Source organism: Gallus gallus, chromosome 1, assembly GCF_016699485.2.
Source record: "Gallus gallus isolate bGalGal1 chromosome 1, bGalGal1.mat.broiler.GRCg7b, whole genome shotgun sequence".
NCBI classification, from domain to species: Eukaryota; Metazoa; Chordata; class Aves; order Galliformes; family Phasianidae; genus Gallus; species Gallus gallus.
Genome location: NC_052532.1, coordinates 39,588,388 through 39,602,975, shown reverse-complemented (window position 1 = coordinate 39,602,975; position 14,588 = coordinate 39,588,388). Strand labels below are relative to the sequence as shown.

Genomic DNA, 14,588 nt, shown 5'->3' with positions numbered 1-14,588 from the left:
GAGGGAGAAATGTATTGCTGAATAATATTCTCTTGTTTCAAGTCTTTCACCTGATCTTTCATCTTTATTTTAGTATTGTCAGACATGTCTTTTCTCCTTATTGTGGGGAAAAATGCAGTTTTTGAGAACAGATTTGAGTGCTTAACTGGCTGAATTTGAAGCCCTTGATGCAAAGCACAGAGATAAGAGATTTGTTTAAGGGGAGATAGGAGAATATTTTTTTCCTGAAGCAGAATTTATTTTGGCTGAAATAAACTTAGGGATTTTTTTTTTTAATGTTAGAAATGTGGAAAGTGATAGGTCTGGCAGCTTTATAAACATTGAAAAAAACATTACAGTCAGAACTGTCTTTAGCTTTAGCAAATGCAAGTGTGGAAAGCCTCACTTGGCCAGGTGAATCAAAACTAAATCCACTCTCAGATGCAGAGCAGGTGTGTTCTGACTTCCTTGCTTTATTTCTTTCCTATTTTTAAGGCTGCAACTCTCAGCTTCTGAGTCACTATGCTGTGGGGGGATGCAGGCTGAGAAAAATAATGCTAAGGACAAGCAGTAATTAAGGCTAGAAACTGGCAGTGTGGCTATTAACACAGGCCTATCTCATGCTTAGCAGAGATGGTAAAATGGAAAATAGTGCAAAAATATTTGATAGTTGGTCAGAAATGTTTACCCTGAATGTAAGAATGTTGGAGGTATTAATATAATCAGAATAAGGATAACTTGCATCAAAAAACCTACAAGGGTTGGCTGAAAAATTCATTAGTCCACTGGCAAGGTGGAAAACTACAACTGATCTATTAATACTCAAATCCAGTATATGTATACATGGTCTTATCTTTTTACATCAAATAATTCAGGTTTTGCTGATACCACGGGCAACTGTTTTCTGGAATTCCATTATTTGGGGAATATTTTTGGAGACCAGATACGCAAATATGTGCCCTTTTTGGTGCAAACCTTTTCAAGAAAAGTTAGAATGACTTCTTAGTCATGATAGAAGTGATGTCTGAGTGTGATACCATGGTGTAGTGTCTGTGTTATAGAATGGTTTAGGTTAGAAGGGACCTTAAAGATCATCTAGTTGCAACCCCCCTGCAGTGTGCAGGGCTACTCCCCACCAAATCAGGCTGCCCAAGGCCCCATCCAGCCTGGCCCTGTATACCTCCAGGGATGGGGCATCCACAACCTTTCTGGGCAACCTCGTGCCAGGGCCTCACCACTCTAAGTAAAAAATGTCTTCCTAATGACTAACTTAAGTCTCATCTCTTTTAGTTTTTTCCTTTCCATTCCACCTTGTTATATTACTATCAGACCATGTAAGAAGTTGTTCCCCCTTAACTGCTTGTATGCTACTTTCATGTACTGGAAGGCTGCAGTGAGGTGCCTCCAGAGCATTCTCTTCTCTTCTCCAAGCTAAACAAGCCCAACTACCTCGGCTCAAGTATTTCTTGTATATGTTTGTGGAAAACTGGAGAGCAAATTGGGCAAAGTTGAGAAGACTAATCCAAAGACAACAGAAAGACTTGCAGTGATAGAGGGACTTGCGTATATATACGCATATATGCACACACATGAATATAAATGCAGACAGACATATATGTGTATGTATATATGTATACAGACACAAAAAATTTATTATGAGGAAAGAAGAGTGAGGGTTGATGATGGTTGTAGTGACGTAGGGTGGAAATACGATAAAGCTTTTTCAGGGAGAAAAATGAGATTAAAAAGTGTCCCTAAGGCAAATAAAGCTCACCTTAAAATTAAATTCTACTTTTTTCACGTTGTGGGCAATTATCAGTGTATGAAACGGAGCGTAGATTTTCTCATTCCTTAAAACCTTACAGTCTGTTGTGGCTGTGGGTTTTTTGTTTTGTTTTTGTTTTTGGGTGGTTGGTTGGTAAGGTTTTTTTTTTCTTCTTTTTGTGGTATTTTTTAGTCAGTGTGGTTGTTTGTTTTTGTGGAAATGATGCCATTAGCATGCAGAACTGTCATTCTCAACAGTGGAAGTAGTTTGAAATCCTGTGTTTAACATTAGCCTCCTTTCAGCTCATGTTTTATTTCAAGCATTCTAGTGTCTGTGAATGCTAGCTGTTGTGCTAGGCACTTGTGTGAACACACCACAGAAAATATCATCTGCTCTGAGCAGTTTGACATTCAAGTGCAAGATGTGGGGATAGTTCAGTAAATATGCATTGGCAAGAACACCAAGAAACAGTAACGTATTTAAGATCTACAGAATTATTATTTTTTTATTTTGGCATTGGGATGGTGTTTATTGTATTTTAGATAGGTGTTTTTCTCCCCAGTGATGACAAAAGGAGTCTGACTAGATCAGGTGTAATTTTAGATGTCTACATGGACTGAATCGTTTTCTCTCTCTGATGGGCTTAGACCAGGCACATCAGAAAGTTTTGGTTCTAAAGGAACTGTCAGTAGGTATGAAATTAGAGATAGGGTGATGCCACATTTCATGCTTACAGGCACAAAAGGGTATACTTCATGTCCCTCTATGAGAGTTAACATTTGTGAAATAAATACTCTGAAACCTTTCAGGGAAAGATAATGATTTGCAAAAATCAGAATGATTTTAATATATCTTGCTGTAAAATGGGAATGCCGATCTTTTTTCTGTCACGCAGCAGCACAAAGTTGTCTAATTAATTTCTTAATTCCTAGTTAAGGAACAGCAGCTGATAAATAGTGCAGTCACCAACACCTGGTGTGGCAGTGATTCACAAAAAATCTCTGTACTGTGCTTTCCTAGAAATCTGCTCTTGGGTTTGTGTTCCTGGCATGAAACTGGTAGGGGAATTTTGATTCACAAAAGTTCTGAAGTCTGGGAACTCCAGTGGGAGACATGACTCATGCTTTTTGTTAAGCCATACCTGCTGTTTTACTGTACCTGACTGTGTATTATATACTGCTGCAGAGCCCAGGAACTTAAGCAGGGCCCTTGGGTAGTAGTTAGAAATTGTGGTAGTCTTGTTCTAGCCATTAGTTTAGCTTTGTGTATGTGGTTGTAGTGGGTATTTCTTGGAGTTCATATTGCTCGTAGATTGTGCAGCAACAAGACGGAAACTCAAGGAATTGTAAGATGTTCATTCTTATCAAATGATTTCATGGAAGATAGAACATCCATGAGATAGATTTGAGATATTTAAACGTCCACACTGACACACAGTCAACAACTGTAGAGATATTTGCTAGGCTAAAAAAAAAAAAAAAAAAAATCATTGAATTTGTAGTACTGAACTTTATGGTCATTGATATATCTTACATTATAAGGTCTTGTTCAGCATCTTCTTCTGTGGTCTTGATGAGGGGATAGTGCCCACCCTCAGCAAGTTTGCTGATGATACAAAGCAGGGAGGAATGGCTGACACACAGGAAGGCTGTGCTGCCATTCAGCGAGACCTGGACAGACTGGAGAGTTGGGCAGAGGGGAATCAGGTGAGGTGTAACAAAAGCAAGTGTAGAGTCTTGCACCTGGGGAGGAATAACTGCATGCACCAGTACAGGTTGGGACATGACCTGCTGGAGAGGAGCTCTGTGAAGAAGGACCATGGGGTCCTGGTGGATGACAGGCTGGCCATGAGCCAGCAGTGTGCCCTGGTGGCCAAGAAGGCCTACGGCATCCTGGAGTGCTAGCAGGTCAAGGGAGGTGATCCTCCGCCTCTACTCTGCTCTGGTGAGGCCTCATCTGGAGTACTGTGTCCAGGTCTGGGGTCCCTGGTACAAAAAAAAAGACAGGGATCTCCTGGAGTCCAGCAGAGGGCCACAGGGATGATAAAGGGCCTGGAGCATCTCTCGTATGAGGAAAGGCTGAGCAAACAGGGGTCTGTTCAACCTTGAGGTAAGAAGACTGAAAGGGGATCTTATTGATGTCTGTAAATATCTAAGGTGGTGCGGGAGGCAAAGGAGATGAGGCCAGACTCTTTTCAGAGGCACATGACAACAGGACAAGGGGAAATGGCCGCAAACTGAAGCATAGGAAGTTCCACACAAATGTGCGTAAGAACTTCTTCACAGGGAGGGTGACGGAGCACTGGAACAGGCTGCCCATCGGAGTTGTGGAGTCTCCTCTGGAGATAATCAAGACCCCGCTGGATGCCTACCTGTGCAACCTGCTGTAGGGAGCCTGCTTTGCAGGGGGCTTGGACTCGATGATCTCTAGAGGTCCCTTCTAGCCCCTACAATTCTGTGATTCTGTTATTATATTCCTGAAATAAATTAAATCTCAGTGCATTTTTATATGGGCTAAAGCTTGACCCTCAGACTGTCTTCCTGCAGACCTGTTAATCCTAGCTGAAGTCACCTGGCTTGATTTATTAGTGAGACCATTTGGTCATGACTTGCACATTCAGTCATACATGAGCATGAAAATTGAAGGGAAAACATGTCTGATCTCTTTAACTTTTGTTCTTGATAGGCCTAACATTTCTCTAGAACACTGTGGATGATTCCTAAGAGGAATGCAGTCTGAGGGATGCCCACAGAAGTGTTCTGTGGCAGTTGGCATTGTTTAATACTGTCATTTGCTTCAGATGAGACCCAGCACACGAAAATTTTCTGAAGCAACTGTGCACACCGGTGTTACAGCACTGTAAAATGTTTAGTAGAGGCACCTCACAAGCTATGCTGAAAGCAGTAAATAAAATTAAGTTAGGGGATAAAAGTCTCTGGTGACTTCTTAGCTGCATGAGAAGGGATGAGGAATGCGGGGAACTGAACTATTACATTATTCTCCATTAGGAAACAGCTGAAAACCTGCTTGGCATGAGCATCTCCTGAGTTTCCTACTTGAATCTTATGCCAAGAATATGCTGCCGTATACATTTCTTAACTCATAATGCAGTTAATACCTGTCTATTTTGCACTTGCTGGCTTTTTCCTTTGCACAATAGTGTAATGTCATGCAGCATCATCTTGTAATTACTGTTATCTGAGGTATACAGTAATTGTTTGTATCTATTCAGATGCACACAGCTTTTCAGTGATGTTTTCCATCTGACTGTCATGTCATTCTTACAGAGGAGAACATGCATTTAAAAGCCATAATTCACCCTTTTTAAGTCTATTTTTGTGATGTTGCTTTCCATCTTAGCCACTAATAGTGAGTGCAATAGAAAGATTCATTAGAAAATTATATTGTTTTGAAAATATTTCCATAAAATGGATTAAAAATCATTACAGTCCAGTGTTTAAATATTGAAAGGATTGAAAAATATCAATTCTTTCTTTAATGCATTTGCACCTAAGGTAGATTTTCTGTGTGCAGTGGTTTTAAAGTAAGTGACATCAGGTGAGGGGGCTCATTGCACTGCAGTTCCTGACGTGAACCAGGTGCTTCCCATGTTTAACAGAGATGCTTGGCATGACTTGGGAGACCCATCTTATTCCTGTGATCTGCATAAGGAAAATATGAGCACAGGAATTCCATCTTTCTGTGATCATGCACAATCAGTTAATCGTGCCGGCGGCCTGCAGTAATACAGACACATATCCAGAGCTGTTGGAGTATGTCAACTACAAAAAATAAGGCAGAGAGTGGCCGATTCTTGAATATTTAGCACATGCAGAGCACTGAGCAGTACTCACAGAGAGCTGTTGGTTGTGTTCCATGGAAGAACACATGGAAAAATATGACAAGGCATGGTATCATAGGAGGCAGTGTCATGAAGTGTGTAGCTGTAAGGGTTTGAATGAAGGCTGCTTAAGTTAGCAGCATTCTGGCATTTCTGAACTGGTTGACTTTGCAGTCTTAATATTTTTCTTCTGATGCTTTTTATCTGTAGTATGGGAGATAGTAGGGAAAAAAAACTCCAAAAAAGCATTCTAACCATAAATTATTCTACAGTTTCTCTGAGTTTAGGAGTGATAATGTTGCAAGGTGGTCTTGGCTAGTATAATTAAAGTCCTTAAACAATATTGAAGTCCTTAAGCAAAAATGAGGTTATGTTTTAATTAAATTATCTGATTGTTGTTTGTTTGTTTTTTAATAGAAGCTCTGTTTAAAAACAGTGGAATCTTTAGCAGGATGGACTGCATTACAGTGACTGCTGCAGCAGCTACAGGCTTCTCTGCTAAAATCTTCCTCCTGTCCTTTCCTGCAGGCATATTTTGTGCATAGTGCTGATCCACTCCAGTTCAGTAAGTGCTGCCTTCCAAGAGGATCTGCACACTCTCAGCAGATCTGGTTCAGCTGCATTGCTTGTGTGCTCTCTGCTGCTGCTGCTTGCAGTGAGCATTTTAGACATCTGTGCTCAGTAATGTTTAATTTTGTGAAGGAGTTGTTTAAACTTAAAATCCTGTTTCAGGGATGTGTTTCATGGCTGGTAAATAAAGTCAAATGTACCTCTGTTTTATAGTTGAATACGACTTTCCGTGTCCCCGTGCACCTGCACAGCAGTGCATTGTAAGACCTGCATGAAAACTTATGAGGAATCAAGCCCGAGGTCAGGCAAGGCAGAGTGGGGCTCCTTGCTCCTGCTTCAGGTTGTCGCTGTGAGCAGCAGCACATCAGCACAGCCTGTGGGACGGGCACTGCTTAATCACAATATAAAAATGATTTGGGTTGAAAGGGGCCTTAAAGCCCAACCAGTTTCAACCTCCTGTCTTGGACAGGGACACCTCCCACTGAATCAGGCTGCCTGGAGCCTCATCCAGCCTGGCCTTGAATGCTTCCAGAGATGGGGCATCCACAGGTTCTCTGGGCAGCCTGTTCCAGCGCCTCACCACCCTCTGAATAAAGAACTTCCTCCTAACATCTCATAAATCTCCTCTCTTTTAGTTTAAAACTGTTCCTCCTTGTCCTGTCACTATCAGACCACGTAAAAATTCAGTCCCTCTCCTGTTTATAAGCTCTCTTCATGTCCTGGAAGGCCACAGTGAGGCCCCCCGGGAGTCTTCTCGAGGCAGAACAAGCAAAGCTCCCTCAGCCTTTCTTCATAGGATGGGTGTTCCAGCCCTCTTTGGTCCTTCGGCAGACGGAATGGGAAGCCAAGTGTGTGCAATATAGGTTCTTTATTGTAGCTTCTGTTACACGTGCTTCCATTCTCTCTATTAAGATTTTTTTGCTTTACTTCTTTCTTTTTTCTTATCTGTTGCTGTCATGTACTCATCCTCTATGAGCAGGGCTTGTTTTCATTGTTGCTCTGTTTGTTTCTTTCACTTTTGACTTCATGAAGTTGTGTTCCAAAATTGCATAAGCTACTGTTGTGCCAGTTCAGAGCCTTTACATGGCCAGAAGGAATAGGAAGCAGTTCCTGCCTAATATTTGGAGCTGTCAGCAAGAACCTCCTGTCAAGGAATTTGTTTTTATGCCATGTGCTTTCTTTTTTGGATTGGCATCACTTTTAACTCAGATAACTGAATGCTTGTTTGGAAAATGTTATTCCCAAAGGAGTTGGTATGGAAATTCTGCTTGGCTGTTGAAAATGGTGGTGCCTAAATGGGTATTTCCTCCTAATCTTCTTTTAGGACTTCTTGAATAAAAATGGTCATCACGCAGTATGCACTCTAGCTGAGGCCTCTGGGGGAAGAAGAGTCCTCTGCTAAATATAGACTGAGAAGTGAAAGACTTCCTACCATATCTGCCTTTGGAAATAAACAGCCCAGCATGACTGATGGCAAAAGCTTCTGTAAGATAAATGATCATATAATCTTTTGAGTTGGGAAGGGACCCTTGTCACCTTTGTTCCTGTTTGGAGTGCCCAAGTGCTTCTGCTGGGCTCTTTGGGCTCTTTCGGGTTGAATTCTGCATGGGTATAGGAATGGAGAAAAGAGATTAAAGAAAAAACTCTGTTCGTGCATTTTAGTAGGTAAAGTTTCCTTATTTAGAAGCTGTTTTCTTCTTGATGGCTCTTGACATGCCCAGGAGTTAACTGATTACTTGCAGGTGTCTCTCTTAATTCGCTTGGTACTTCACTGGTGGTAAGAACTGAGGGTACTCACCTCCCATTATGCATCTGATTGGATGCCCCAGACATTCTTGCAGCATTTCTCAGTGGCCTCCTGGCTCTGTGCAAGTAAAGAGATGACTCAGAATTCTTTCAGCTTTGTGACAACAATCCCTATCACTTGCACCTAGGTGTTCCAGCGTGTTATTTCTTGTTTGAAGTCTCTTTTAGTTATGTGGTAATTAAAAGTAGTAGTTACGGGTGTTAAAAAAAATAAATGAAATCATTTTAGTATAAATTTCTATTCAGAAGTAAGGAAATTTGCCTTTTCCCTGACTGAAGTTGTTTTTTCCAATCAGTTTTTTTTTCTCCTCACTCTTTTGTGTGGAAGTTCCTTGCATAGGTACGCTGCACCTGAAGTAGTGTCTTCTCTTTGGATCTTGTTTGGCATTACTCCATGTATATATCAACATACATTTTATTAAATATACATATGTATGTATAAAACATATACCTATATGTGTCATACAGATATACACGCGTGTATATGTATGGAAAAAATTATATGTATGAAGGAAATGTATGCTAGTAAAGATGCTTGAAGGCAGATGCTCTAATAGATTAATTTACTTCTCAAACGTAGATTTATATTTACTTTCAAAGGGATCGATCCTAAACAAAGCGTTATCCTTGTATAGATCTACAATGCCATTGCCTTTCCACTTTTATAAATACCTGCCTAAATAACAGAATCATAGACCATCTTAGGCTGGAAGGGACCTTAACGCCTACCAAGTTCCAATCCCCTGTTGTGGGCAGGGCTGCGCCCCCACCAGCTCAGGCTGCCCAGGGCCCCATCCAGCCTGGCCGTGAGCACCTCCAGGGATGGGGCACCCACAGCTTCTCTGGGTAGCTGTGCCACTGCCTCACTGCCCTCTGAGAACAGAATTTGGTTCTCACATCAAACCAGTCAGACAGTATTTCAGAAATAGGTGGTAAAATTATATTAACTTTATTTTTTTTCTCTTTAGTATAGATAAAAAAATTTCTTCCTCTTCTTCTCTCTGGTATTTTTGTTAGGTCTCACTTGTCTATGTCAGCTGCCTCACAGGGAAGTTCTTCATTGCTGACCTGGGATTAAGTTCCTGGGTGCTTCATTATCAAAATTGAATTTTCATTTCCAGAATATAGAAACGTCTTTGTCCTGCTCATAGATTCATTAAACCTGTGGCATATTTTGAAAAGATAATTTGGGTATAAATAAAACAAAGCTCTTTGGAACTGTATTGGTTCCCATTTGGCTGTACAAATCAAAGAAAGATTAAAATATGATGTCAGACTACATAAGAACAGCAGGTCAACTTTTATTTCTACTTGATCCTTCCAGGTTCCTGTTTCAGTTTATTCTGTAAATGATTAATAAGAGATGATAACATCATGCTTTCTTAACAGTTTTTAGAAGTAAAAGCTCATTTTTAGAGTGGCTGCTTATAAAAGAGATTTACTGGGTGTGTAAAGAGTGTTTAAATTCATCTAAACCAGGAAGAAATAAAATGCAATCCAAGCAATAGTGTTGGATTCACTACAAAAAGTGAATCCAAGCAATAGATGTAAAATGTTGGCAGCTAAGGGAATAAGGGGAGGAGGGCTGTTATTGTATGTATTATCTTCTGTCCAAGCAGAGATCTGGAAATTGCACAGCTACAGGGCTGCAAGTAGTTGAGTATTGTAGCATAGAGGAACATATTGCTCATAAAGGAGATTTGAGGTAACTTGACTGGTCAGGTGGAGATAGAATCCACTTGTTCCATAAGGAAGCCCCAAAGCTCAGAAGCAGACCTGCTTTCTCCAGGCAGTGCAGTTGATCTGCCTGCATCTGGAGGAACATCCAGGGCATGTGTTTGGATTGCACATGAAAACCTAAATTGTTTTGATGGCTTGTTTTCAGTCAAAATGTTACCTTGCATCTTGCAAGAATGTCATTACATGGTCATAATTTGAGTTAACACCAATGCAGTCAAGTTCTAATCCACTGTATGTATTATACATACTGGGGTTTATACCAGTGTACCCCAGCAGTCTGTTTTAATCCAGGCAATTAGCTTTGATTGTGAAACTTTCAAGTAGTCTTTTAGGGGTTTGCAATGAAACATTTTCATAATCTGGTTGACTTCAGAATTCGTACATGTTTTAAAGTAATGTTTGTTAATGCATTTTAACTGACAGTTATGGTTTAACCTCTGGAAATCTTTGTCAGACACTTGTAAACACAGACAACTCTATTTATTTAAGCCCTGATGACCAGCTTTCTTATGCACTCTGTGCACTGTCCACGTGAAATGCCAAGATGAGCCAGGAAGGGAATTAGCAAAGTTGCTTACATGCAAGTTGGACAGAAATTCAATTGGCAGTAAGGGGTTTTATTAATGGAAGTGGTCTCAGCTGCTATGTATGCCCTTACACATATGCTCTTGTGCAGGTGTGTGTTGGGCTGCATGGTGAAGCAGGCAGAGCTCATCTGCAGTGAGATACATCTCTGCTTTTTTCGTGGTTATCTCACTTTGCTGGCACCCCCTGCACGTTGATATGGGGCTGTGCAGACATGAGCTCAGACATGAGGGAGTGTGATCAGGTTGTTGTGGGCATGGGGAAAGGAAACATCACAGGTTTCTGGAGCTGTGCTGGTTTCTGTCAGTGCCTGTGACATCCCACTTGGGCTGGAGCAAGAGCAAGACTACTTGATTCGTGGTAGTACAATGTTAAAAAATAATGCAAGCTGCCAGAGGTCATGTGCAAGAAGCAAAAGTAGCAGTAAAGCTGCATTTTAGATACTGTGTTGAAAGAAGTGTTTGATTTCAGCCCTGGATGGAAGCTGATGTTGTTAGATATCTGTACCAACAGGGTTTTCTCACCAGTATGGAGGAAACTGTTAGCATAAACGTGGTGGGTTACTCCTTTTCTTTCTCCCTTCTCAGTTTTCTGCCAACCTTCTCTGGTTCCTTGCACCACTTTTGGAGAGGGACAAAAGTCCTAACAGAAATTTGCTTCATTTTAATATTTTTTTAGTAGTTTGAAAGCTTCAAGTCAGAAACACAGTGCTGATTTGAGTACGACTACATACATTCTTGTTTTTGTAACAACCTTTGGATAAATAAAGACAACAAATTTATACAGTGTGAACACAGATAAAAAGAAATATATTTCCACAGCGCTTGCAAGTTTGCCTTACAGAGTGATTTGTTTGTATTTATGTTGGAGACTCCACAATTTTCATAATCTGCAATTTCAATTTGGTTGTTGAAGTATATTCATAGGAAATTGGTTTTTTTGTTTTGTTTGTTCATTTTTAGTTTTAGCAGCTGCCACTTGTAGCAAATGAGAGTGTTTGCTGTTAACTTTGTTCCTAAGCGTGTGCTTTCCTGCTTTTCTTTTCTCTGAAGAGCTGGCAGATCTGGATAGTACCGGCTAACTTTTAGACGCCTTCCATTGAGGTGCATGCACAAGTCTATGTATTGAAGTTGCTTAACAGCCTATATTTGCACTTGCTATATGAAAAAGTCTCAGGAAATTTGTGGATATGAGATGTATCCATTGCATCCTTTTGGTGTCTAGTGTAGGACACGGGCACCGAAGTCCAGGGATGTCTTTGTGCAAAGGAATATTCTTCGCTACAATGCAGCATCATTCTTGTAGTGAGGGGCCCAAAACTGAACGCTGTACTTGCGATGCAGCCTCACCAGGGCTGAGTACAGAGAACTGTTTAGTCACAACTGAATCTGCTTCCATCATTTTCTTCACCCCGTCAGCTATTTGTACACAAGAACAAGATTGCTCCTGAGCCTTCTCTAGGCCAGGCATTCTTAGCACTGTCAGCCTCTCCTTTCGTATCTGGTGCTCCAAAGCTTCATTGCAGTCACTCCAGTACATCTTCCTTGTGCTGAGGAACCCAGAACTGCAGCTGTGGTCCCATTAGGGCTGAATACGGAGAGGGGAAGGCTCGCCTGCCTCATTCTGCCTCTTCTTCCTGCTTCTTGCTGCAGCCCAGGATCCTGTTGCTCTTACTTGCTGCAAAGGCTCACTGCTGGCTTATGTTCTACGTGGTGCCTGCCAGGACCCCCAGGTCCTTTTCTGCAAAGCCGCTGTCCAGCCCATCAGGCACATCTTGATGCTTGGGTTTATTCCTCCCCAGGTACAGTTTGTGTTTCCCTTTTTTGAACATCATGAGGTCTCTGTTAGTCCATTTCTCCAGCCTGCCAATGTCCTTCTGCGTGGCAGCACAGCCTGCCCTTATAGAGGCAAAATTAGAGGCGTTGTTGTTTCATATCTGTAAATGGCAGCTTTTCAGATGCTATTATCAATGATAAATTATCCTTGTTAAAACAGCAATTTTGCAACACTTTATGAGATTCTTTAAATAATTCCCATGTTTTTTAACAGCTTTGTTCTGCTTATAGGAGGGAAAGTGAGGCATATATTTCAGAAGTTGAAAATGTTTTAACAAATTGAAATGGACTTCAAGATGAAGTTTTGTTTGTGTAAAACACATTATTTACCAACTTTATTTTCTCTCATAAAATAAGTCTCGTTATCCTCGTTCTTAGCTAGTTTATTTTTGCTTACAAAAACATCAGTACACTGCTCGTTGAAGGCAGTGTAATGATTCATAGAATTTTTGGGGTGGATGGAAATGTCTCCTGCAACTTGTTTTGAAAACTCATTTCTACATTTCTCTGTAATTAGTGTCATAAACAGAGAGAATTTCATACTCTGCTTATTTTTTTTCCCAGTAAGGGCAATTGTTCAGTTCATGAACTACTTAAATATTGTTTTCTGACTTTTTACCTAATATTTACTGGTGCTGGGGAGAGTTTTGTGTATGACTAATAAAACAATTGGTTCACGTCCTTCTTACAACATCCTAAAAAATGTTTGTGGATTTACTGTCTCATCTGAGCTATCTTTTAACCAGCTGAAACATGTCTTAATTTTGTATGTGATCAGGCAGTTACTGAAACTACAAGTGTAGCATTATGATGAAAATACATTGCTTCAGCTTTTCTATTTCGTATTTGTACATTTGAGTGCACAAAACAGACGCGTCAAGACTTCTAGCCTACTTTTTTTTACAGCAAATGCCAGGAGAATACCACTTCAGTGAATCTGAGGTGAGCCAGGTTGCAGTACCTGGGTTAGCATGACAAAGGGCGTACCTGTAGATAGTCACCACCACCCAGCTGGTAATGCAGTAACTTGGTTTGGGTCCCAACCCTGTCCTCCTTGCCAGCTTCTTCTGTTCAGAAGGACAGCAGTGGTGCCAGGAGAATCAGAGCAGTTTTGATCTGTTACTTCTGGACAAAGAAATTAACAAATAGCTAATTAACAGGTACCAAAATGCACAAATGTTTTCAAATAGTAGTTATAGTTACAATGTACACTGTTACGGTAATACCTGGGACACTGCAGAGCATGGTAAGTGCATCACATTTTAAAAAATAACCAGAAGTTGTCATTAAGGCTTCAGAGCTGGTGTTGAAAAGCCATAGTACAGTGACAGTAATCCTAGTATTCTGTCTGTCCTGACAGCAAAACAGTGCAAAATTGAGTTGTACAGCAGCTGTTTCAGGCTTGGGCCTCCTCTTAACTGTAAGGTTCATTTTCTATGGGGTGATAAAGTATTACGGAAATACAAAAAATAAAATGTTACTAATGAGTTTTTGCTTTCTCTTTCTTTCAGGACTCCTCCAGGATGGTTTCAAGCAGATATAAAAGGTATGAGATCTTTGTACTCAACACACCTATTCACATACATAGTTGTCCCAGAAGTAGACTTTGACCACCAAGTCAAACATGAGCTACCGATGAGCTCTTGTCACAAAGGATGCTAATGGTGTCCTTAGCTGCATTAGGCAAATATTGCCAGCAGGTCAGGGGAGGTAATCCTAACTGTCTGTTCAGCATTGGTGAGGCCACACCTGCAGTGCTGTGTCCAGTTCTGGACATACTGCTAAAGAGCTCAGTGTAGGACCACCAAGATGATTTGAGACTAGAGTAACCTCCTTATTACAGGATTGCTCTGCCTAGAGAGGGGTTGTCTTGAGCATGTCTCATCAATGTCTATAAATACATGAAGACTGCAGAAAGGATGGAGCCAGACTCTTTTCAGTGGTGCCCATTGTTAGGACAAGATGCAGTGGGCACAAGCAGGAGCCCAGGAGGTTCCCTCTGAACACTGGGAAGCTCTTCTGTGCTGTGTGGCTGACAGAGCACTGGCACAAATTGCCTCGGAGTGGCTGTGGGGTCTTCTTCTTGTGTATCTTCAAAAGCTGCCTGGGTATGGTCTGGGACACCCTGCTCTGTGTGTCCCTGCTTGAGCAGGAGTTGGAGCACATGGACCCAGTGGGCCCTGCCAACCTGAATCCTATTGTGAAAGCTAATGAGATAGTTGTTTTTTGAAAGCATAGGCCATTATACTACTGCTGCAGATATATAGCCTGATTGGGGGTAAGGACTGGAGTGATGCACCGAACTTACAAAACCCTCCCTGGTATATCACTATTTAAAAAGAAAAACAAAAAAAAACTCAGCTAGTATTTTATTGAGTCTTACTAGTGCCAAGCAGTTTTCCAAGACAATATCTGCTTATTTTGGTCTACACATAACCTAGGAGCCAGCAGTTTAAGAGTTGAGTTA

The 14,588-nt window shown here is 41.0% G+C and overlaps 1 protein-coding gene across 1 annotated transcript in view; it reads left to right on the top strand.

Annotated features, from left to right (window-relative positions):
- Positions 1-14,588, top strand: part of PAWR (pro-apoptotic WT1 regulator) — a 73,059-nt gene that overhangs the window by 39,607 nt on the left and 18,864 nt on the right. The window contains exon 3 of the mRNA XM_015283263.4: positions 13,633-13,667. Coding sequence (XP_015138749.2) covers positions 13,633-13,667 — 35 coding nt within the window. The remainder of the gene's footprint in view (positions 1-13,632; positions 13,668-14,588) is intronic.